A 25,566-nucleotide genomic window follows, 5' to 3' on the forward strand; every position below is an offset into this window, starting at 1 on the left:
TGACCCAAGCCAGATAAGGAAAGGAAAGTGTAAACTTTTCAGGAGGTCATGATCAAGAAGGCGAGCAAAAGCAGATACTTGGAGCTGAGGGTCCATCTATCCGGAAAGATTTGAGGGACAGCGACTGGCATGCTCCTGGACTGATTCTTTCCCTAAAGGAGATTTACCATGGTACTGCCAAATTGTATCATAGCAGATTCTGACGATTTGACTCTGCAAGTGGCCTATGAGGTCGCACAGTCCTTAAGTTAGCCCAAGCAGACTGTGCTGCTGTGTCTCTGAACATTTGTGCAAAAGCTGACCATGTCGCTGCAAGCCAGGAAGTGTGGCTGAAGCGCAATGCACTACTGTGACAACTGACTGAACCAGTAAAGATAGAGCCACTGTCCCATCATGAGTGGTGTTGGAGCTGCATCATCTCCTTGAGAAGTGCTTTCAGTAGCCCCTTGATCCTCGACCCTATACAACTCAACCTTCACTTGGTAGAGGGCCTGCAGATGACAGGAGACAACCACCAACATTAGAGTCTGCCAGATGACATCCAGAATCCAAGCAGCAGTCTCCATAGCTGCTGCATCCATAGACAGGACCAGAGTCCCATGCTCTTGCAGCTGGTGAGTCTTCTTCCAGGTGGAGAGGGAGGGACCTGGCATGAGCTGAGGGACTTGACTACAACCAGTGAGATAAAAGTACTCGCACTTGAAATATAGATTTGTAAAATGGAGCACACAAACTCTGAATAAGAGAGGTAGCACTGCACCTGTGCCTGAAATTTGCTGTACAATAACTCAATGTGGAGGGGAAATGGGGTAACGCCTTTCATCCTAGTTACAGTGGCCAATGTGAGTGGGTTTGTGTACCTGTATATTGCAGTGTTTAGTATTTGATTTCCGAGTGTAGTAAAGTGCTATTTTTATAAAGATAAGCGCTGGGTTGGATAATCAGTTATTGCACAGCTGGGTGCTATTGAGTCCAGAGGTTGATACCCGACACATGACCTCCCTGAGAAGCCTGTGACTGCTCACCATTGCTTTCAGAGAGTCAAGTGCTGAAGGGCTTTTACTGGACCCAGTTTGCACAGTCATAGTAGGATAGATCCTGAGACCGAGGCAATCATCTCCACCCCCTCCCTCCCCACAAACTACAGTCTGATACGACACCCCTCCCCCCCCCAGATCTACTGACCTTAAATAGGAGGGAGGGCCTTCTCCTACCTGACCCCAAACTGGGCAATGTTTTTATACTCAATGTTTGATACGACCATATTACTTTAAATTTCGCCAGTGCTTGCAAATGTGCTTATTCTACTAAGTCATTCTGTATGTACATTTGGCTCTAATGCTAGGACACTCATTGCTGTGTAGCGGTTTGCATTTTATAAATACTCATCATAATTTTCTTGAATAGCACGCACACCACTATAGGAAACTGACTTTTTCAAATTTTATTTCTGATGCTAGTTTATGTTATTATTCCAACGACACAAACTTTAACAGTTGTAATGACATTGGGCATCCACAATTCGGGTCAGAGCCTTTGTGTACCTGAACAAAGCACACTCAGCCATAGTCTTAAAGTGTGCACTACTCAGGTACTTGTATTGCACATCATAGCCCTGTCTTCACTCCCTGATTTCTACTCAACACATGCATGTTGCACAGAGAACCTTCTTTGTTCTTCCAATTACCAGTGGGTATTTACAATATTCTCGTATCAATTCCAGGTGCCTTTTGGAGTGATGTTGGCCATGTGTGGTTTCTCAAGATGGCGCATCACTTTCAATAAGCAGGTCGCTCCCCACGCTGCTGCACGTCCAGACTGGCTTGCCTTTTGCTCTGCTGCTGTATCACGGTACCGCTTGTTGTGGTATTTGTCACTACTGCTGTGAACAATCTTGTGTTGGTTTCTGTCTGTGCACTGCCTTTTTTCCTTGCATCTCACTACTGCTGTGATTACTGTTGTGGTGGTTTTCTGTCTGTGAACTGCCTAAATTCCTTGTTTCTCTTCCCCCCTGCCTATTCTAATTGTTTTTTCTTCTGTGCCCTTTTTGACGTGCTTGGCCCACCTGCCGTACTCCACCCGTCCCTGCGGCCCCGGACCCTCACAATCCCATTTCCGCCCCGCTCCCGCTTTCCAGCTGCTCCTCCCTCCCACATCCCCTCTTATGGAGGAAGCGTCTGGGCCCAGCCGCTGCGCGGCCTCCATCATAACATTTGTAAAGTGCACTACTCAACCGTGAGGGTCTCAAGGCGCTGAGGGGAGGGGTGCTGCTACTGTTCAAATAGCCAGGTCTTGAGTAACCTACTGAAGGTGAGTAGGTCCTGGGTCTGCTGTAGGAGGATGGGGAGAGGGTTCCAGGTTTTGGCGGCGAGGTGGGAGAACGATCTGCTGCCGGTGTTCTCCCTTCAGATGCGGGGGACGGTAGCGAGGGTGAGGTCGGCGGAGCGGAGCTGGCAGTTAGGTGAGTCGTCTGTTGAGGTATGTCGGTCCGGTGTTGTGGAGTGCTTTGTGTGCATGGGTGAGGAGCTTGAAGGTGATCCTCTTGTTAACAGGAAGCCAGTGCAGGTCTTTTAGGTGGGGTGTGATGTGGCTGTGGTGAGGGATGTTGAGGATCAAGCGTGCAGAGGCATTCTGTTTGTGTTGTAGTGGTTTCAGGAGTTTGGCCGAGGTGGCTGCATAGAGGGCGTTACCGTAGTCTAGCTTGCTGCTGACGAGGGCCTGGGTGACCATTCTTCTTGTTTCAGTGGGGATCCAGCTGTCGATCTTGCGAAGCATGCAGAGGGTGTTGAAGCAGAAGGACGAGACGGCGTTGACTTGCTTGGTCATGGAGAGTGTTGAGTCGAGGATGAACATTAGATTGCGTGTGTGGTCGGTGGGTGTTGGTGCTGCTCCCAGTGCAGTCGGCCACCAGGAGTCGTCCCACGCCGAGGGAGTGGAGCCTAGGATGAGGACTTCCGTCTTATCAGAGTTCAGCTTCAGGCAGCTTATCTTCATCCACTCAGTGACTGCTTTCATTCCTTCGTGAAGGTTGGTTTTGGTGGTAAGGGGGTCCTTGGGGAGGGAGAGGATCAGCTGGGTGTCATCGGTGTAGGAGATGATGTTGAGTTTGTGCAGTCAGGCCACGTGAGCGAGTGGTGCCATGTAGATGTTGAACAGTGTCGGGCTGAGGGATGATCCTTGGGGTACGCAGCAGATGATCTAAGTGGTTTCGGATTGGAAAGGGGGGAGGCGGACGCTCTGGGTTCTGCCAGAGAGGAAGGAGGTGGTCCAGTCCAGTGCTTTATCTCGGATCCCAGCACTGTGGAGGCGTGTGCATAGGGTGCGGTGGCAAACAGTGTTGAAGGCGGCAGACAGGTCCAGGAAAATGAGGGCCGTGGTTTCGTCTTTGTCAAGTAGGATTCTGATGTCATCAGTGGCAGCGATGAAAGCAGTTTGGGTGCTGTGGTTGCTGCGGAACCCAGACTGGGACAGATCCAGGATGCTGTTCTCCTTGAGGTAGTGGGTCAGTTGTCTGTCAACAGTCTTCTCGCTGACCTTTGCTGGGAAAGGGAGCAGGGAGATGGGTTGGAAGTTCTTAAGGTCCATGGGATCAGCCTTAGGTTTTTTGAGCAAGGCATTGATCTCGGAGTGCTTCCAGCTTTCCGGGGAAGGTCGTGGTCTCGAAGGAGATGTTGATGGCCTTGCGGAGATGGGATGTGATGGTGGAGCTGGCTTTGTTGAAGATGTTGTGTGACTATGGGTTTGATGGAGAGCCGGAGTGGATGGTGTTCATGATTTTGATGGTGTCGTCGTCATTTAGGTTTGTCCAGGTGAGTCGAGGATCGGTGAGGATGGTGGTTGTGAGGTCGTAGGTTTCGGTGATTTTCGGGGCGGTCAGGGTGTTGAAGCGGTCATGGATGTCTGAGATCTTGTGATTGAAGAAGGTGGCGAGGGTGTCGCAGAGGTCTTGCAAAGGTGGGATGTCGTTGGTGTTGGAGCTGGGGTTGGAGAGCTCCTTCACGAAGTTAAAGAGCTCTTTGCTGTTGTGTGCATTGTTGTCTAGGCGGTCTTTGAAGGAGGCCCTTTTGGCAGATCTGATTAGGTGATGGTGTCTGCGGATGGTATTCTTGTGGACTGCGTAGCTGTCTGGTGTCTGTTCTCTGTGCCATTTCTTCTCTAGTTTTCTGCAGGTTTGCTTGGATGCCTGAAGGTCCGTGTTAAACCAACTGGCTTTCTTGTTGGTGTGTCTGTTGGAGGGTTTCTTGAGCGGGGTGAGGGTGTTGGAGCAGTCGTCGAAACACTGTCTAAGGTTGCGGGCGGCAGTGTCAGGGTCAGTGGGGTTGACGGGTGGGCTTCAGGCGAGGGTGGTATTTAGCAAGTCTACGGTGAATTTGCTCCAGCATCGGCGAGGGACCTGTTGAGTGCGGTGGTGCATGGTTAGTTTCTGGAAGGTGAAGTGGATGCATAGATGGTCGGTCCAGTGCAGTTCAGTGGTGTGGCTGAAGGGGACGTGGGAGCTTGTGGAGAAGATGGGGTCAAGTGTGTGGCCGGCAGAGTGGGTGGATGTTGTGACGAACTGTCGGAGTACGAGGTTGTCAAGGTTGTCAATCAAAGTGGTGGAGTTGGTGTCGTTGCTGTTCTCGAGGTGGAAGTTCAGGTCCCCGAGGATGATGTAGTCTGTGGAGGTGAGGTCGTGTGTGCGTGCTGACGAAGTCAGCGATGGCGTTGCTGAACTGTGGCCGTGGTCCGGGGGTCTGTAGATGAGGGTTCCTCTGAGGGTGGTGTTGGGATCAGTGTGGATCTGGAAGTGCAAGTGTTCAAGGGTGCTGAGGGGGTCGTCGGTGCTAGTCGAGACTCTGAGGGTGTTCCTGTGGAAGATGGCGATTCCTCCTCCTGTTTAGTTGGTGCGGTTCCTGCGGGTGATCTTGTAGCCATCAGGGCTGGCGATGTTGGGTACAGAGGAGGGGTTCAACCAGGTCTCTGTCAGGAAAGCAATGTCTGGGGAGGGGGAGTAGAGTAGGTCCCAGGGTTCAATGGAGTGTTTCCTGTGGGAGCGGGTGTTGAGTAGAATGCATCTGAGGTGGGTGAGTCCTTTCTTGGTGGGTGGTTGGGTGGCTTGGAGGCTGATGAAGCTGCAGGTCCGGCTGGAGAAGGGTCCTTGGGTTCGCTTCGGGCGGCCAGGAATCAGGTGTGTGATCGTCCAGTGTTGAGTACGTGGAAGGTGCTGGCATCGTAGCGGAGACTGGCATTGTGGCGTTTGCGGGGCCAGGGGTTCTGCGCTGGGCGTGGTCCAGGCGCGGATGGGTGCAGACGGGCTTGCCTTAGGTGTGCCGCCATAAGAAGGGGAGGTGGGAGGTAGGAGCATCTGGAAGTGGACAAATGGGCAGGCGGGGGCGGGCCGCAGCAGCAGGAAAAATGGGAGGGAAGAGCGGCGAAGGATACAGAAGGCAAAAGGCAGAGGGCACAGTAATAGTACGAGAGGGAAAGGAGGAATAAAACGATAAAGCTGATAAAAACAAATATAACCAAATCACAACACAACTACATTTACAGTACAAAAGAGCAGAACCTACGGCCTACCACTGGCCACCAAAGATGAGGCGCAAGTGGTAGCCTGCGGGTGGAGGAGGAGAAGGAGCAATTTATTCCTGAAACGCGAGATCAATTACGAGGCGGTTTGGATCACACCAGACGCCTGCCCACTTGCTCCTTCGTTAAGGAGGCTAGCCCACTGCCCCCCAGTCCTGAAGAAGACCCGCGCTGTAAGGGCAACTAACCCTACATGTTCATAGGGTCGAAACGTAGACTACTCTCGACAACCTTACCAACTCCTATCGCCAGCAGGATTTGAACAGCTATTTAGGAGTTTGGTTATATAATGCAGGGACATTTGCATATTTTTTCGAGTGACTCCGATTTAGGGGGACCATCTCAGGAATGTACATATGAATATTGATTAATGGTGTATATAAATTATTACTGTGTCAAAATGTCACCTTTTTTCACTGAATTCCCTCACAGCACTTCCCTTTCCCGTTTCCTATGTGGGCACGAAATATTTTGATAAAGTATAGAAAATTTGTCTTGGATACATGCCGTATAACCATGAAAAGGTTGATACAAGTGCTTTGTGAATAAAAGCATTGCACTTTGGATTTGTTTTTCCTTTCTTTTTCTTCCATCTATACTAAGTCCTTGTATTGTATATAAATTGTTCTTTCAAGTCCGGGACCCCTCTGTCTATAATAGTGGTTGCTGCGGTAGCCAGGCTGGGAGGAGTCTAGAATGCAGTTTTCTTCGATGAATGTGGTCAGCTGGGGGTTAATGAGTCTTTCGTTGACTTTGGCTGCAGAGATGGGCCGGTAGTTCTTCAGGGCGGCTGGTTCGACATTGATTTCTTGAGGATGGGTTTCACCTCTGCACGCTTCCAGTCGTCGGGGCAAATGCCGGTTGTGAGCAAGGAGTTGATTGTTCATCCTAGTTCGGGTGTAATGCCTGCGGCGGCCCTGTGGAAGATGTGAAAGGGGCAGGGGCTCAGCTGGGGCTCCTGAGTGTGTCTTCTTCATGGTTGAGGAGATGAGCTCGAAGGAGGTGGAGGTCCAGGAGGTGGTGGTTGGCTTCTCTGTGACTTGGTATGTAAATTAGAGTTTTGGGAAATTATTAGGTTACATACAAAAGAAAGGAAAATGGAGTGTGAATATGGGGTTGTTTTTCTGTACAGAAAACATAATGGGGAGATGAAAGGAGATAATCACCTCAAACCATGAGGGAAAAATGTGGGATTAAAATGAAGCATTAATCTGATGGTAATGACAACAATTAAAAAGATATCAACCACAAGATTGGTCTTTAAATAATAACGTTCCTTAAATTAACACTAAGAACACATGTTGCATTGTGGACTACTCCTAGGCTGCATCATGCTGGTCTTGGGCTTGATGGACTTTGCCTCGTTTAATAATGCTGTTGCCTCTTGTTTTGACCACAGTGTGACACAGCATCCCTGATGGGCTTTCTGGCTTGGCCATCCCTGGTTTCCGAATGGGCCTGTAACTGGTGTTTAATTTAGTTTAGTTCTTCTTGTCAGTGTTGTGGATCTTTCAAGATGAATATAGATACCTCTTGAGCCGGGAGGCTGTGTGTGGGTCCCCTCTCCTGGGTGCTTCTTACTGGCCATGGAACTGGGATGTCAATGCTTTGTGTGTGGCAGTAGAGGTTCTTTTCTGAAGGGCTGGTAAATGCCGCTCTTTATTTCTAGGTTGTGGGCAGGCTTTTCTCTCCCCATTTGCTTTCTGTTGAACTTGTGGGTTAGTACCATGTCTACCTATTTCGTGGAATATTGTTTAGCTTGGATGCACCCCTGCCTCTCTGATGGAGTAGTATGGTACTGGTCCATATGCTTAGCCAACCTTTCCTTTGCTTCATCCTGGGCTTGGTCCCTAAAGTATACCTACTCTGTGTGGTGCTTAAGGAAAGAACTACCAATCCCCACCACCCCCATTTATGCCTGGGGCCCAGGCTTTCCCATGTGTTAGTCTTTGGACTGGTGAGATGTATTAGTTGTCTACCTGGATCATGTCCATTTTCCTCAGTGCTGAGCTTGGCAGTGACTGGGTTGTGCTACTTCTATTGCTTGGGGTGCCCTTTCCTGGTGGGATTGGGGCTGAGATTATGGTTGCACTAATTGACTGAGAGCAGACTAGACTCTCTCCCTCTGGGGTTGGGGTTTTGTGGGATGGGTGCCATGTTGTCGTTTCTGTCCATTTTGTCAAGTCTTTCATTCCTCGTTTTGTTCAGGGACTTCAGGGTTTGGCAAGGACTCTTACATGTGCTCTGTTAGGCTTGGCATATACTTCTCTATTGATATTGCTGGGTGGCCAAGTGCTTGTGGCATGGGTTTGCGTCAACTGTGATGTTTCCATAATTGTCTGAATCTTCCAATAGGGTTGCTTATTTTAAGATGACCATGCTCTTTTCTTGCTTTGGCATGCAGGCTGATGGGGTTTCATGTTGGAACTTGGCTTTCACAAAGGTGTGTGATGCACTTTTGTCCTGGAGGGAGTGTTTTTCTTGCCCTGTGGTAGGCTGGCTAGCCCTGGGTTTTCCTGGTCCTGGATGTCTGTCGAGTCTTGTTACTTGGGGATATGGACTGCCCTAGGAATGCTTCCACTAAATACTGAACCCTTTCTTGTTGGGCCCATTAGCTTCCTAATTCATAATTATGGTGTGGGTTCTAATGGTGGACTCCTCTGTGTTCCTTGGTGGGCATGCTGCTTAGCCTGTCATAGGTGTAAATTGCCTACTATAGCCATTGCCGTAGTCAGATATTTTTGGGCCATAATACAAAAAAATGAAAATGTCCCTCCATCCCATTGTTTTGTCAAAATAGAGAAACTTCAATTTGATCTATTGGGTCCTTAAGACCTAGGGCCTGGTGCCTTCACCTGCTGCATTATTGATCGCTACAGCCCTGACAGTTGTATACCTTATAGGAAAAGGTGTGGCACAGCGGCAAGGGTGGCTGACTCCGGAGCACAGGGCTCACAGTTCGATTACCGGCGCCGCCGGCAACTCAGCATGATGTGTCTCTAGGCAATAGCTCACTTGACCTCCCAGATGGTCCCCAGCGATTTGAGATTTGCGCTTGAGTCTTCTTCCTGTCTTTTTCCTCAGGAATGCCCAATAAACTGGGCTGTGTATTCCACTTATTTATATTGGGCACTGTTCTGCTGCCTTGTGGGTAATTTTTGTTCCTTCTGGCTTTTCCTTTGTTTTGACTTTGCGGCCTAGCTCAGGTAGGTGTGCTTTTTCCCCATTTTGGGTGTAGTGTGGTGCCCGTTTGTGTCTCTCTCCCTGGGCTCCACAGGCGGCTTTGGCTTTAGTATTACTTTGTTTTGGGATCCACAGTTACATGTCTCTGTTTACCTCCTGGAGTTTTTACCCCTGAACCCCAAATCCTAACACACTGCCCCCACCTTCTGGTGGTCTTTCTCCTCCCTGTAATATAGATTTGCCTGTCTGGTGTGTGCTTGCTCTACCAGGATTGGAGGGGCATTCAAGGCTTCAGTCCCTTCAGTTCATGTGGGTGTCCTATTTTAGGCACCTACTGTTTTGAACTGATGGTTCTGTCTGTCTTTTGTGCCTTCAGTGCTCGTCAGATAGCTTTGGTACTAGCGCTACGGGCTGACTTATCTTTCTAAGTTTCGTTGTGCGTGCCTGGACTTTATGCTTTCTAGATAGCTGCCTTGGAAGTCGATTGATGCGGGTTGAACCCACTAAGGAAGGGCCTCATAATATGAAGAGTGGAACGAGGAAGAAATAAGGAACTAATTGAAAATTTTATTACTCTGCTTTTTTATCCTCTTCTTAGTTTTTGGATCACTTGCATCCAGCCTAAACCGTTCCAAAACGAAATCACAGTTTGTACAGCTGATTTGCCATTTGACTCAAGAGTTTTCAAAGTAGTTTTTCCTTTACAGGCAACTAAGACGGGGTGTTTCTTTTCTTGGTAGGCAGCAGAATACCAGTTTCCAGGGTGTGGACTCACCTCATGATTATATATGGATAGGAATGAATAACATTGCAGAGCCTGCATGTTTACAGAATTGTCTTTCCAACCAAAGCAAGCAAAACACACTTTATCCACCTTTTTGCAAATATTAACTTAGTACGATCGCACATCTATGAGTTTTGAGTAAAGCGTACCTTTGTGGTGCAAATCATTAAAAGGTTTTGAAACAAATGAAACAAGAAAGCTGAATATATGTTGTGCAAAGTATTACATTGCGAAAACAGGTCACAGCAGAGGATTTTAACTTGGGAAGCAACAAACAATGAAAGGAAGTGTTGGCACTCAACTAGGACAATCTAAAGCAAACAACTAAACTAAAGGAATGCTTAACTTTAAACTTGAAGCAGACATTAAATACTATCCAGTCATAGTTTTAATGTCAAATTGTGGTTTGGATCAAAGGACTCACATACAACACACAGTGCCTCAGTCTCACCCTAAAAAGTTGGTTCTGCTGAAGTCCTGAGACTCTGCTGCTTCATTCATTTCTGTTTGGCCCGACTCCTCCTCTCTGTGTGCGGAATTAAATGTACAGTGCTGTACCATTAGTGCTTTGAAGAAAGTCAACAATACTAAGCATTCTAAACCCCGAACTAAACTAGAATCACGTACAAACGTATAAATTAAAGCAAAAGAAATGTCAAAACACTAAAAACAAATATATTTAAAAGGCAATTGCACAGGAAAGGAAGAAATGTGTTTAAAAACTACAAGACACCACCAGCCAATGAAGACAAATGATCATATTCACGTACTACCCATTTTAAAGGAATCATTAATGCATGCTGATTCTCTATTAGCAAGATGGACATTTTGTTTTGTTTTAAAAAAAAATGTTTTCAATGCTTTTCATTTAAGACAAAGAAAACATGGAAGATGGCACAAAAGCATCCAAAGGAGGTGCAGTTATTGCTGGCAAAGTACTCAAATGTACAGAGACTTTAGGGTTAGAATTGCAGTGGGGAAGCCTATAAAACAATTTAATTCCGAGATCAAAGGTTGTCAAAGAACAATTAGGGTTACTAAATGACTGTAAACAACAAATTGAATAGGGTGTGAAAATATGTACATATTGATCTTGAAAAATGTATTAAAGTGTAATGTGTAGTCATAGAAAAACAAAACACAGGTTACAGAAAAAAAAATTTATGACAGGCATGTGTCTTCAACTATTTTGCAAAGCTTCCTGAATAATATTAAATGCTGTTAAATATTTTAATTTCTTTTGCTTGTTCATGTCTAGATTAGCCATTCATTTTGTGGGCACATGATAGAGGAGCGCAATATAGTAATATCCTAACTATAATGCTAGGAATGCAACTACTTTCAATAAGCAATACGAATATTTTACTAATATCCTTGCACTATCTGCACTATACACTTATTTTGGGGCTACTTATTCCTTATAATAGAGAATGATATAGAATAACCAGAAAAATGTGAATGTTTAAAATGTAGAAAAATCGCGTATTTTTTGTCAACATTATATGACCTCATCCAACTATTTGAATGATCTAAGGAGGTTTGTGATGGAGTTAGTTGGCAATGAGGGTTAATTTCAATGTCATAGAGCCATTAGGCAGAAAGCACATCTTCATTTGTATTCATCTATTTTCTTCATCTTTGAAGCATAAGAAGATGCAGAGAGTCAAACACAACACAATGAGGAAGAGACTGTCAAATTTAGCTTAGTGGGACACCGATACATTCAACTCAGAGGGAGCATCTAACATGCATGTGGTAAAAACCACAGAACCATTCCAAGATGACACATTGAAATATGGGGTTTGCTGGGTAAAATATCTCCACAAAGCAATTAGTTATTCAATACTACTCCATAATGGACTGGGACTGATTCATTCTCACCAGACTATGGGGTGTCTGACAATTGCTAAAAGTTTATTAGTAAATAATATATAAAATGCTTGCGGTACTGGATGGAAGCTGACTTTCCCTACTGCTTCTGAATAAGAGTAGAGGCCATATTACACCAGTACATTGCACTAGTTTTGGACTTCAAAAGGATGCTCTGCAGCTTCAGTGATAGGAGATATCATACCAGTATTAGGGATCTTTTTCTATTTTCAAGATTGGATTTGCCTAGGCACATAAGTCAACACCAAGGCTGCTGATGCTTTCTGAAAACTGCAGAGCTAGACGACACTGAAAGTACAAAAAGTGCCTTGAACCAGAGGTAACAGAAGTAAGGCTCAGCCAATTGAAAGGTAGACTTATTTGAGATTAATGCTTGCCAATTTGCCATGGTGGTCTGCAGCCCTGCTTAGCTAGACAAAAGCCAAAGCAAAATTGCATCACTACAAGGTAACAGGCTTGCTAAAGACTCGTGTAGACTGTCCCTGCTAGTGACTCAGCACTACCTAATGGATCTACTCACTTGTACATTGGCCAGACAGTCCAATTGCACCAAGGGTCATAGTCCAGTGGACAACAGGAGACCCTTGGGTTGTGTGCCATCATTTGGACCTGAATGCACTGAACTCTGGATAATTTGTATCATCAAATTATTGGATATGCTTCAAGAAGTATGGTTCTGGAGTAACCCTAACCATAAACATGTCTCTTGCAAACTCAATTGTTAAACTATGGGAGAGAGACGGACCACTATTTCCACAAAGCAATACAATTCGTTCTCCTGAAAGGTAAACTGGTTTTTCTGTAAGGAACACCTGACCCACCCTTTATGGACTAGCTCAGGGAGGAAAGCTTTTCATGGAGAAATGCATATGGTGCACGTGTAAAAACATTTCTGAAACAATTTAACATTCCTTATCCCAAAATAAGTTAGAGAGTAAGAGAAGTATTTAATGAGAAAAATGGCATGGCACAAAAATTAGGAAAATGGGATTTAGAGGATTATTAATCTTTGAAAAATAGAACTGGTTCCTTTAGAAGCAATGGTAGTTCACGGGTACAGTAGATCAGTACCTAGGCACTCTTCATGCATAACCTATAACGAAGTAGAGTCTGGTATAAATTGGAGGTTAATCCCAGTCACAGTGCAGAACTGGCCACACTGGCAGTACTCCATGGAAGCAGACTCCTCTAACATCAATGCCCTGTTATTGGCTGATTCGTCAGTGGCAATTGACATAGTGGACCACATAACCCTTACTGACCATCTTCAAGAGAATGAGATCAGGGGCACAGTGGTTCAGCCGTTCAGGTCATTTCTCAACGGTAGAAATAAGAAGATGACTTTTGATGTATCCCAATCAGGAACCTTGAAAACACTCTCCTATGTTCCGCAAGCCTCTGCACTTTCACCTTATTTTTTATGTATTCAAGAGACCTCTAGGTGCGCTAGTTTCTACGTATGGACTACATTTATATTCCTATTCTGATGATACAAAACTGCTTCTTATACTAAACAGCAGCTCTTCTAATATTTCGCCAGTTGAATGGAGTCTTGTGGGCAGTCGACCAGAAGGAGGTATGCCCCCTGGTAGTTTCTGGGGAATGGAGCAGTCCAACGTCTGCTTCGGTTATTTATTTCCTAGAACCAGCCACTATTTTATTGGTAACACAGCTGCTGGTAGTGAGTAGGAGAATTATTTTGTTGGGGGTAGCGAAGAGTTTTGGTTGAGGTTAGAGTGATTTAAAAAAGTGGAAGCGCTGGATCACAGCAGCACAATGGCCATGGAAGGTTGGAACAGAGGCTAGTGGCGGGCTCCAGAATGGGCACTGACAAACACCCCCTGGTTAATTGCTATAGGGCGGGAGGACAGTCCGTTAACTTCTCAGGACAGGGGCAGCCACAACAGGAACACAGGTTCAAGGGCCGGCAGAGAGGCACAGAGACCTAGGGGAAAAGCTCTTATTCCTATTAAGTTGGAGCATCTGAAGTTTTGGCTGGCACTCTACAATAACCAGGAAGATGCCATGTTATTAAGGTACGGTTCACAGGGGGTTTTAGGCAAGGGTACCAGGGCCCAAGTGTGTGTAGATGGATGAGTAAACTCAAATCTGCTTGCGCCCTGGTGGTACGAGATAAACAGTTAAAAGTAATACAGAAGGGGAAGATGACCGGACCCTTTGACGATTGGCCAATGACACACTTAATTGTATATCCCATCGGAGTGGTTCTGAATAAGAAAAGGGTCAATTTAGACTTATTCAGCACTTGTTGTGGAGAGTACAGTGCTTAATGTTTTCATACCAGAGGACCAGGCTTAAGTCAAGTACTCCTCTGTGGAAATAACACTGTCCATAGAAGAAGAGTTAGGGGTCAAGTCCGCCTTCCGTCTACTGCCACTGCATCCAGATCAGTTTAAACTGTTAGGAATTCAGTTTGATGGGTATGTGGATAAAGCGCTCTCTATGGGGTGTTCCATGTCATGTGAGCTCTTTGAGCATTTCAGTACCTTTCTTAAATAGGTGTTTTCATGGTGCACAAGGCACACTCGTGATATGTGATCTGAGGATTTATTTTTTGTGAGAAATCCCAGTTCAGAGAAATGCCATTGGATGCTGGCTTCTTTTCAGGAAATTATGGATGACCTGCAGGGTACCTTTGGCACAAGAGAAGACAGACATACCCAGTAGGGTCCTGTCATTCTTTGGCATTGAAATGTACTCTGTGGTGATCGAGGATCACCTACCAGCGCAGAAAAAAGTGACAATGAGATTGCTGGTGGATGACATGTTGGAAAAGAAGAAAGTTATGGTTAAGGAAGCACAAGTGCTGTTGGGGCACAGAAATTTTGTGTGCAGGGTGATGAGATTGGAGAGGACATTTTGCAGGCGATGGAGGATGCCTTGGTTTTCAAGAGATCTGGGTTAAATCCATAGTTCTATTGCTCACCATGCTACCCCAGTTTAGATCCAGCCATATGCAAATCAATCTTGATGCTGCTCGTCATGAGAACAGTCCAGCCAGAACTGCCAAGTCAGGTCAACCCTGGACCAGTAAGAAACATCCTGTGTGAGCAAAAGAACACTTAATTTAACCCAGATCTCTGTACTTGAGGTGAATGTTTGATTTGTTCTGCATTCCGTCCATCATTTGTGTGTTATTTGGTTTTTCACCCTAAGTGTACCAGGTATGCTCAGATCTGGGTCCTGGGCTCACTGTGCCGCTTGATTTAAGCTAGCCAGGATGACAAGGGGTCATACCCTGAAGCCGGTCCCAGGATGCTGGTTTCTGGTCCAGGGAGGACCTGGCTTAGCAGTTCGGGCAGTCAAGACTGATTTGCATATGGTGGGTCTAAACTGGAGTGGCATGGTGAGCAAAAGAACAATGGATTTAACCCAGAAGTCTAGACTGGGAGTGAATGTTTGATTTGTTCCGCATTCCGCACTTCATTTGTGTGTCTTTTGCCCACTATTTAAGCAGTGCACCAGAGGAGAAATCACCCTCTCTTGAGTTAGATAACTCCCCAAGGTTACAAGATAATCTCCTCAAAAGCTGAGTTTAGTTAGGCACGCAGATATACCATGTTGTACCTTTTTGTCATTTAATTTAGATGGGTACCAGAGCCGGACTGGCCACTTTGACACGCTGGCATTTACTCAGTAGACAGCAGGCTAAGTGCGCCGCTCTCAAAGTTAATGGGCTGCCATGAACCCAAAATACCGAACGCTGCACCAGAGTAGGCCTGGTTTTAACATTTTAGTTTGGGCTTGTTTTTGGACTTTAGCCGGATCCAATGGGTACGAAATAGGAGGATTTGTTTTACTGCTAAGAATGTTGCAAAGAGCACAGTGGACATGTATAAATGCGTATTTGTAGGCGGAACGCCATAACACCTTTCACTGATTAACAGATATGCATCTGGAATCAATGAGCTGGTACCGTTCAAGCACCGAAGGCAAGCCGCCATTTAACGCTTTCTATAGATACAGAAACCTGCACCAGGATAGGAAGGCAGACCAGCAACAGTAGGACAGAGCCTCCCGAAATGACGTTGTTCCAGAAATTAAGATAAAAACTCACCGGTTCAGAATTTCAAAGCTACATCACAAATGTCAAGGTAAAAAAGTTATCAAAGAGAATGAAAGAGCAATTATCCTTCATTTGGAAAATTCAGAGTCGCGGAAAACAGCCGATGTAATCTAGGTGCGAATAAGCGAATGGGAATGCAAAAGGTGTTGAAAATAGATATGCAGCATATTGACAACTTGTCATGATTAAAAAAGCTGAGGCATTAGAAATTTGTTGTGATGATTTAAGGATAGAAAAGTACGTCACATCCGTTCGCTAGACTGGAAAGAGAAATAGGCTTTTGGGGGCTTCATCTCTTTTAACAAAGTGACGTTATCAGATTCTCTATAGGACCTTGTCCTCTGCATCCAGTGATGATAGGCAAAGTATTCCAGCTGACCGAAGTAAGTGGATTACAATCATCTTGTACATAGAAGCTGTAAACGTCACCAACACTGCAATGCAGAGTTTCTATGGTAGATGGGTCCCTGCCCAAGGTGCCTTGTTAGCTGAAAGAGGTAAAAGACCTGAATGCAAATACTATCTTCTTTATTTCAGGGCAACGGCAGCAAAGTCTAGGGACAAGATTAAAGCTGCTGCACCTTCCTGCAAGCAGGGCCAGTTTTAGTGCTGGTGGTGCCCGCTGCGACAATGCTTGATGGCACCCCCCAATGATCTTCTTCTCCATGGGCTCCCTCACTACCACCCTTTAACAGTGCCCCTCAAGTCTCCTTAACCACACCCTCTCACATAAATTTCTGCATGCAGCTCTTTGATGAAAGGAAATAGCTCACTGTTCTAGGTTACGATTTTAACTTCTAAACTGTAAGTAACAAAAGGATCTCTGACAAAAACAGTAACCCAATGAACTACTTACGTTATATGCACGTTGTGATCTGCATGGAACCCGCGCTTTACAGAATAAACCCTCTGAGCTACCTTAAAGTGAATCTAAACTTCCCCTAGACAAAACTCCATCTCTAGCCAGCAGCTGCATGAATCATCAGAGTTGTCTTGACATATTTATTGCTGCAGGAAAAATGCTGGCGGCAAGGAACGCTGCAGCAGGTGTTTTTAATTCCATAATATATTTGAGAAAGCGCCCCACCTCCCTCCCCCAAAGTCAGCACCCAGTGAGCTGGCACCATTTGCACTGCCCAAGAGCCAGCCCTGCCAGCGAAAGCCAGAGCTAGACTCTCCTGTCAGAAGAAGAGCAACACTGACAAGAGGATGACAAAGCCAGGATGTATCTAACTGAGACCTGTGTGAGGAGTCTGCCTTAAAGACTTAGAAATTCTGCAGCCCATCTGACCCGAACTGATGAATCACCATGGGAGGCTTGATGGCATTCCACAGACTCAGAATTAAAGTGGCAGTGGGCCAGTCTGCAAAACCCCCTCAACTTTCTCACTACGCACTAGTCTTACAGTTCCGTGTGGTGTACCTGGACTGATTTGTCAGTGGTAGAAATGCGGACTGTAAAAGGTCACTGAAACCTCCAGTCATTTGGTGGAGCATCAGTATCTTCCTTTCAGGAGTACAAGAAAAAATAGCTTTCATCTGCCTCCAGCATCCTTGGTGTCTCCAATGTGGGACCCAATGCTAAAGAACTTTTCAAACCATATTGCTATGACCTACACTTTCTGACTCATCACTGTTACAAGATTTATACTCCCACGATGCACCTTTGATCAGTGGGTGCCTCTAATTCCCTGCATGATCTCAACAAATTATATTTTGACTGTGACTAGCTGTTGCTAAAATACAAGCCCTATACTCTGAGAACAAACTTGGGCGACAACTCTGAGGCAAGTTCCCTAGCACCCTCTTACCATCATGAATAGTACTGCAACCAGCTACTGACTGACTAGATTACTACACCCTCAAATAGTTTGAGACTCGTACCAGCATTCCTCTGAAACAGGAGGCCCTGTTCACTGGGCCCTTAAACACAGGTTTGTCCAAGTCAAACCAGTAGAAAAGCCTGATTGTGGTATTAGTCCTAGGCTGCTGGCGCTTATCAGTGGAATTCACACATGTAAGTTAAATTACAGAAATAATATGGGACGATGCTACAAGGTGTAGAGAACCACCAAACTCTACAAATTTTGAGCCTTGACTCACTATACAAATGATTTCACTCCTCAGCACACGTCAAATTCACAAAAAGGTTTCCCTATTATGGTTGCAAGACATTCGATTAGTTATGATCATACACGTAAATAATCAACAATTCCTTCTGGGTTATTCGTTGTTTTATCTCATTGTTCTTGTCTTTTAGTAGTCAATACAGCTGATGCCAACACGTGTTTCGTAGCTTTTGGGGGGTCTGTTCCCACGACTTCCTCAAGGCTAATACTTCAAATGCATAGTGTTTTAAATGTGGTGATAATTCCAACCCACATTGGGGTTCAATTCTTGCGATGCGCCCACACGGTTCAGTGAGGTTCAGTATCTCCTTTGCGTTCTCCTGATTCATGTATCTTTTCCTTCTGTATTCCACATGACGGCACGTCGCTTCACGTAGTAAATGAGTGAGTTTCTACCAGTATCACACGTGTGCGTTTAATTTGAGTGCCCCATCAAAATAAGTTTAGTGATAGACTTGTGGGAGGGCGTTTAGCAGTTTCAGCTCAATCCCTGACCTACCTGAACTTTTCAGACACTCAATCCACAGATCATCAACCCCTGGATTCTGTCCAACCATTCAGTGGCTGTAGGGGCATTGGTAGCCCTCAATGGTCCCCTGCGTTTTTTGGAGGGCAGGGAGCTTAACTAGGACAGATATAAAATCATCACCGTTGCCCATAGGACAGAGTGTCTCTACAAGACCGTACATGGTCAATATAAAATGGTAGTGCAAGAGTACCTATGGCCCTGGGGCACCATGATAAGTAACAGCACCCAACATATTACCCAGTAATTCCTAGCTGAATCATGGAGGTAAAGCATCACAACCAAAACAGTTGGTTCTCAGATGTCAATTAAATTGCTTGTGTTGTCTTTGTGGCAAATACTACTCTATAGGCGATCTGTAAATAAATGATGTTCACATCCATGTGTGCTGGATGTAGCAATGACAATAGAAAAATCAACTGCAAAAGAAAACGTGTACTTTACGCATATCATGCGATTTCTTCCAGCGCAGGAAGAATTTTCCCCAAGTCTTTCAACTTGACTTAAGGGTTAGAAGTTAATGAAATATCAATGGCTCCGAGTAATGGTTTCATAAGCTTATCCTAATCAAAGTGAATATCAGTTCTAACCTAGCATCTATAACATAATGATCACATGAAGTATGTGGTATAAAAAATAAGTTGATGCCTTGCAGATCACTGTAAATGGAACATGCAATGGGAAACCTACTATTGCAGCTTTGGCCATAACCTCATTCCAAAGAAATCCTTCAGGGCACATATTTGTCTTCAATTTTTTGCTCCAGGATAGTTTAATTTTCCAGTTCCTACTCACATGCCCTGGATGTGCTCCCCAATTGTGCTTTACATCCCATGCCTATTAGATTGCAATTACACTACTGACACATTTGGATTGCAACAATCCAGCTGCAAAACCCCATTCAATATCTTCAACCAAGCCAACATAGTTTACGAAGAAGAAAATGGTCAACCAGACCTAATGCAGTATTTGCCACTTCGGCTAATGCTTTGATATCTACAAACAATAACCAATGGGTTCTACCGGACACCTTTCACCAAAACATCCATACCACTTGATGCTGTACCCCAACGCAACTCAAGAAATCAAATCAGCCAAGAGAGCTGCCATTATGTGGTTACATTTATACCAGACGAACAAGAATACAAATTGAGACAGAAATCTGAGTCATTAACAGGCAGCTATTGACAAAAAGCAGAATAAAATTCATATGGCGGATTATAAAACTCTCCAGAGACAAGGAAAAGCCTTCTTTGCAAAACCATCAAGTAGGCTTCAAACCAATCTACTGAAATGGTTAAGGTATTACAGATCCTTAGGTATTTAAGAGCAATCCTCTCTTCCCAATCCAACACTGTTAAATCTGATGAACTTCTTCAGGAAAAGACAAAAGTACCATTTATTTTCAGAGAAGCAACAAGAAACGTCTTATGTTTTGATCAAACCTCCACTATCCAAACAATGTTCTCACTTTTACTGGAATTAAGCCTTCAGAAAGTGTACAAACCTTCCAGTAAGCTAAAAAAACTCAAACATCCAATTCAAGCGTCATCCAGCCATCACTATAAATGGCTACTTCAACAAGCTTGGCTCAGATGTAACAAAGATTATAAATACACTACCCCAACAGGGTCAGTACTCATTACCATAATACAAGATCAACTTTACCCATTAGGTTTCTCTAACTATTGACTCATTTTTATCCTACCCTCTATTAGCAACATCATGGAAAGAACAAAAGATGTTTCACACTGAGCAAGCTAAATGTAAATGTAAATGTAAATGTATAGGCATTTATATAGCGCACTACTTACCCGTAGGGTCCCAAGGCGCTTCGACCGCTGCGAAACCCTTCCTGGCTTCCCTGAGAGATGGTCCCTTAATGGGTATCTCCAGGGTGAGACCAGGCATCCCCGGCGGTCTGGTGGGGCCGTTAGTGAAGATGAGGCAAGCTAATGCCCAGAGTTGCCGAGTGTGATCGCTGATCAGAGTGGGCACCGAGGCGAGAGAATTATCGAGTCCGCTGACCCTGGTCCAGAAACCTGTCGCGTCGGGAATCGAACCCTGGTCCCGGGCCGTCCTCTGCTCTCGGGTCTGCTGCCTCTAACCAGTGAGCCACACTACTTCACGTCCATGTTTATGGTGTTTGGCCAATTCAGGCATCCTACCCATAAATGATGGAGTGATAATTCGCTAATGGTTGAAGCTAACTGTGTACAACAAGCAGAAAGAAAACTATTTATGTGTATGACCTTTCAGAATATGACTTACTTGCTACCTCTGGACAAAGATCCAGCATGATATGTTGTTATAAAGTGTGAGTAAGGGAGAATAAGGAGAACAGCAAATCTGAATGCTTGAAATGTCAGAGATTAATCAAAGAATAGAATATTCAGAGATTATCCTGGTCCCCAATTATTGGGTGCCATCTCTTTTAATAGTAAAGCTGCACCTGCAAAACAAAAGAGGTGAGCTAGGATGTTGAAAACACTGACTGTTGAATAAGTAACTTATTCAGTTAGTGATAAACAGTTGACACTTGCTGCTATATAGATTATGCATTTATGTGCAATATACATTCATAGAATAAATAGCAAAACCCATCAGAGCTCTGCCTTTTCTAGGGAAAAAATTATTTTTGTAGGAATCTGGTTATAAGATAATTGAAATGTAATGAATACAATTTTTTTTTTAAAGGAAGATATTCTACGTAGGGGAAGATCCCAAACAAACCCTGCGTGAACCAAAACGACTCGACAAGACAGGTAGAGTGTAAACAATGTTTAAGTTGCTACTTTGTTTTAAGTATTTCTGTTCCAATTTCCCTTCCGTTTCCTGAATTTGAGTAAATAATATGTAGGAATGTTAAACTGAAATTTGGCATTCTCTAATTACCATTGTCAGTGATTTTTTGGCAGTTCAAACAAAATTTGTTTCTGTACAGTTGAACTTTTAGTTTAGAGCATCACAAATGTATCCTATTTTTGCAAAAGTGATTAGCAGAAATGTTTCCAAAGACCTCGGTTAGAAATGTATAGCTCACTATATGGGAGAAGAGGTTTGACGGTCAACAACCTACCACGGAGGATGCAAATTTGATTTCCTTGAAAGCAAATTTGTTCGATGCTGTGCATCAGCAATTGATTTACCAGTTAAGATTACCATTAACTGTTCTATTCAATTGCAAGACATGGAGTCTAATATCTACATTAAGAACATAAGGTGCAGGCAGATGCAGTGAGGTGAATAGCACATATGTAAAGAACATATAACAAACCCAGGCATGCTCAGAAACTGGTTCAATCAAATATTCATGCAAAGCACAAATTCACAAAAATCTGATGCGATATACTCACCCTTCACTTCAGTCCAGAGAAGCATAAAAAAAGGAAAGTTTCATCAGTTCGGATAACCTCCTGAAAGCAAACATAGCTTTGCTCTTCTTAAATTGAGATTTAAAACAAATGTACACTGCATCACATGTCAGTCTGGAAACTGAGTGTAGTTGAATCCTCCATCCCAAAGGTGCCCCCAGGTGCCAAATAGAAAAATGCAAATGCTCACCTTTATATAAAGACACTGAAAAACCAAGAAGAAAAAAAACTTTGTAGGCTTTTCAATTCCTATTCCAAACATGCTCAACACACCTAGCACACATTAAGTCTCTGGGGAGAGGGGAGGGAGTGGGTGGGGGGGGGGGGGCGGTAATGTTTGATATTTGTTGCACGGACGATCACTGAAAATGTTTTAGAAAGCCATCATGCTTTTTAGCCAGAACCGGGAGTTTTAACAATGAATAAAGTTGAATGTGCTTTCATAAAAACCTAAAGCAAGCAGGTATAAGGCTATGAAGATACCAAGCAATTTTCTCCAGCCTAGCACATAATTTGTTACTGAGAGGTCATGAGAGAGACATTCTAAGTACCTAAGACATGTTAAGAAACCCCTCACCCCACCAGGGTAAATTAGAAAGCATGGCTGCAGTGCATCAAAGAGGCACCCTAACCGAATGATAGATCCTCATAATACTGTGAATGGTCTGGCATTTTCAAGTGTAGCTTTAGGTGTTTAGAAAGCCCTCCCACCTTTAGAAAGCCCTCCCACCTGGGTATGGACCATTACAAAGATACACAATGAATGCTTTATCTTTGTACAATGTTCTTTTCGATGTATATTTTCATTGCATTTTAAATTTAAACTATGCAGTAAAACTCCTGTGTCCCAGCACAAAGGGAGTATTGGAAGTGTTATGGGTTATTGTTCAATAAAGTGAATACTTTATTTTTTATATTTTTTGTATTAATATTTCATATACAAATGGGAACAATTTCAAAATGTTTCAGGTTGTACGACTCAACTAGATCTATTATTTTAAAAAAAACAGTAGTCTTTAGCTATCAAGCACGGCTCTCTGGTAACTTTTGAAAGTGTGAAAATCATGTGTCAACCATGATTCCCTCCGCTTTCAATCCCATGACGTAGAATCTGTAGTTTGTGCTTCTCCTGGGCTACGGTGCATTTGTGTACTGGGTTGCAGGGGGAGATACACCACAGAAACAAGGAAATGTAGGAAGCACCACCATGGGATTTATATCCTGTAAACACGAACTTTGCCTGATGAAACGAGATAGATTTCAAAATACATATCTAACATACTGACTTGCCGGATTCAGGTCAAATGCAAGAGAAATGCAGTGAAAAACCTCCCTTGCACAATATATTTTTTCACAAAATTTAACTACCGTCAGTTTGATGTACTACAAGTTGCTAGTATTCAAGTATATAATGAAGGGACGGAGCCAGAGATTCCAAATCTTTGATAAGTTTCCAACATATGGAAAATTCAAATAAGCTATGTTTTTGTTGGACTCTGACCAAATCGAGAGTGGGCCCCATATTTGGCCCTTATATGTGCTGGAGTAAAAGCCTGCAATCAGGCATGACGTTGCACCTGTGGTGATTATGCAGCGGAACTGAAGGTATCGGAAAGGAAGTGTGACTCACATAAAATATATAAATAGGGTCCAACTCCCATATGGCCCCACTCCCACCCCTATACCCTTGACTGGTGGTTTTTCTGGGAGATGTGAATAAGCACATTGCTTCTCTGGACCTACTCATCTCACGCTTTCTTCAATTTTTGTAACTGACCAAGAGCTAGAAATCCCCAAACACACTACCACTGACAGCATGGCAGATGAAAACATGTGTAAACAATGGTGAACATTTACCATACTTTAACAAAAAGAGTGGAGCAGTAGGATGAATTTGGAGCACATTTTGTACAGAAGTCACAGATCATATTGCCCTCATTCTGTATCCTCACCCGTGAATGTACTAAGATATACTGGCATTTGTAATGAAAGTCTTACTCATTGTTTAATCTTTAACTCAGATCAAGCTCTGTCACAATACTGGGTAAACATCAGTGGTGTGACAAGGATGCTGTGGGCTCTAGGCAGGCAAGTAAAATGAGGACCATTGACGCCATGTAAATAGTAAAAGGCAGCCATCACTGTGGTGCAATACATACTTAACTCATTGCACCTTCTGCTCTAATGAAAATTGTGCGTCAAAGAACACGGCGGAGTGATCAGATTGGTTTATGATCTTCTGCCTTCCCCTTGAATTTTTTTAAATACAATTGTTAAAATAAATGCTCCTGTTTAACACGGTAAACTACCAGTTTTTTCCAATAATATGATTTATTATTAAATGCTGAATTAAAAATACTATATTCACAAGATTTGTGTATACACATGTTGGAAATATACACCCAGATATAATAATAATTCAGAGTAATTTCCCTTTCTGAAATAAAAACATCTTCAATTAAATAAACAATGAACGATGATCCATTGCCTGAACGGAGTACTTTAGAAACATTGAGTTAAGTCTGCTATAGTATTTACAGTACTGTCAAAAGTGTTGGCAACCTTTGGTTAAATTGTATAGAATAGGATCACATTTTAACTGTGAACCTGAACAAACTGCCATAGAGCCGGGTAGACGAGGAAAAAAGAGTAAAGCTTGAATCATGAGTCTTTGCCATTAGCATTTTAAAATAATGCTTAAACGTCCTGCCTTTCCACAAGATTTAACAAATATTGAAAGTATGAGGGAGGGTGTGGGCTGCAGGAAAAATCTAGTCTTACGATAGTAGTCTTTCACAGAATCTGAAGCAGGGCTATAAAAATACAGCAGTTATTAAATGCAAATATTTGTTATTGACCTATTAGGATAACAATTAAGAAACTAACTAACCGCTCATGAGAAATATATTTACATTTACATTAAAAGGTAAGTAGTGTAGGTATCACCATCTCCCCCTCTTTTCTAAGGGTACCTATTTCATCTGGAAATGCCGAAGTAGGGCCTCAAACCAGGCCATCTGCCACTTTTAAAGTTATAGCAAACTTGTGGGCTACGTGGAACTAAAGAAAATGAAAATCGGGCTACAAAAAAGTTAATATTCACTGTCGATGCTACCGTACGAACATAGGGATTCAATGTATCACTGGCCTGCGATTTCGAAAGTATTCTGCGGAGCACAATAAAAAGACACAATTGGTGCTTAATTTGTAACAGAATAAATGTCGAGTTCCAAAATTTAGCTAAGAAGCCCATGACCAACACCATCTAGGTCAGGGTGCCAAAAACCAAGGCTGTGTTGTCTTGATTCCATCTCATGCCTCTTTAATCTACCGCCAGACTTCGTCTACTTTTTTATCTTACTCTTGAAGATTTATTTTTTTCATCCCTGTGTTCTCCTTTTGTCACAGTTTTCCCTCTTCCTCTTCTTTTCCTCCTTTTGTGTTTTATCTTCTCTCTTGCACTGGATCAAAGTCTAGCGGGAAAATAAATGCTGGCCCCACAAATGGGTGCAGGTGGGCCCTACCTGCAACCATTGACTCAGATTAGTACTGAACATCATGAGTTACGGTGGAAAATACAGTTGAAATGTTAGGTCACTGAAACGGTTTACTGCCCAAAGTGATTTATTTAGCCAGGTTTCACTGCACACTTTCATACAAATAATGCAAAATCATGCCTAATTGTGCACAGTGCTTCACTCATCCTTCCAGTGTGGCTTGAACAGTAGTGGAGGCTAGATTCAAACCCCTTCCAGGTGTCGAGTTGCCTCCCCCTCCCTAGGTCCTTTTCCAACTGCACACTTTTGGCCTTTGAACACATCATGGACAACTTTCTTGGTGCCCAAAAATGTTGCAGTTTATTAAACACTTAAACATTTTATACATTTGTTTCTCGTGGTCACTTAACGATTTGTCATCATGGCTCATTCAGTCCATATTTAGTTGTTATCTGCTTTCAGACAGATCGCCTTTTGGAGGGAGGGCCCCAATACCACGGCCACTGTTGCCCAGGGGTTAGGCTTCAA

The 25,566-nt window shown here is 43.8% G+C and overlaps 1 protein-coding gene across 11 annotated transcripts in view; it reads right to left on the reverse strand.

Annotated features, from left to right (window-relative positions):
- Positions 1-25,566, reverse strand: part of SNAP91 (synaptosome associated protein 91) — a 742,345-nt gene that overhangs the window by 322,754 nt on the left and 394,025 nt on the right. For 10 of the 11 annotated variants that reach the window (XM_086926565.1, XM_086926568.1, XM_086926561.1 and 7 more), the window contains exon 11: positions 9,987-10,061. The exons of the other annotated variant lie outside the window; for it this stretch is intronic. In XM_086926565.1, the coding sequence (XP_086782691.1) occupies positions 9,987-10,061 (75 nt within the window). The remainder of the gene's footprint in view (positions 1-9,986; positions 10,062-25,566) is intronic. 11 annotated transcript variants of the gene reach the window in all.

The sequence above is a fragment of the Lissotriton vulgaris genome, chromosome 6, assembly GCF_964263255.1.
Source record: "Lissotriton vulgaris chromosome 6, aLisVul1.2, whole genome shotgun sequence".
In the NCBI taxonomy this organism is placed as follows: Eukaryota; Metazoa; Chordata; class Amphibia; order Caudata; family Salamandridae; genus Lissotriton; species Lissotriton vulgaris.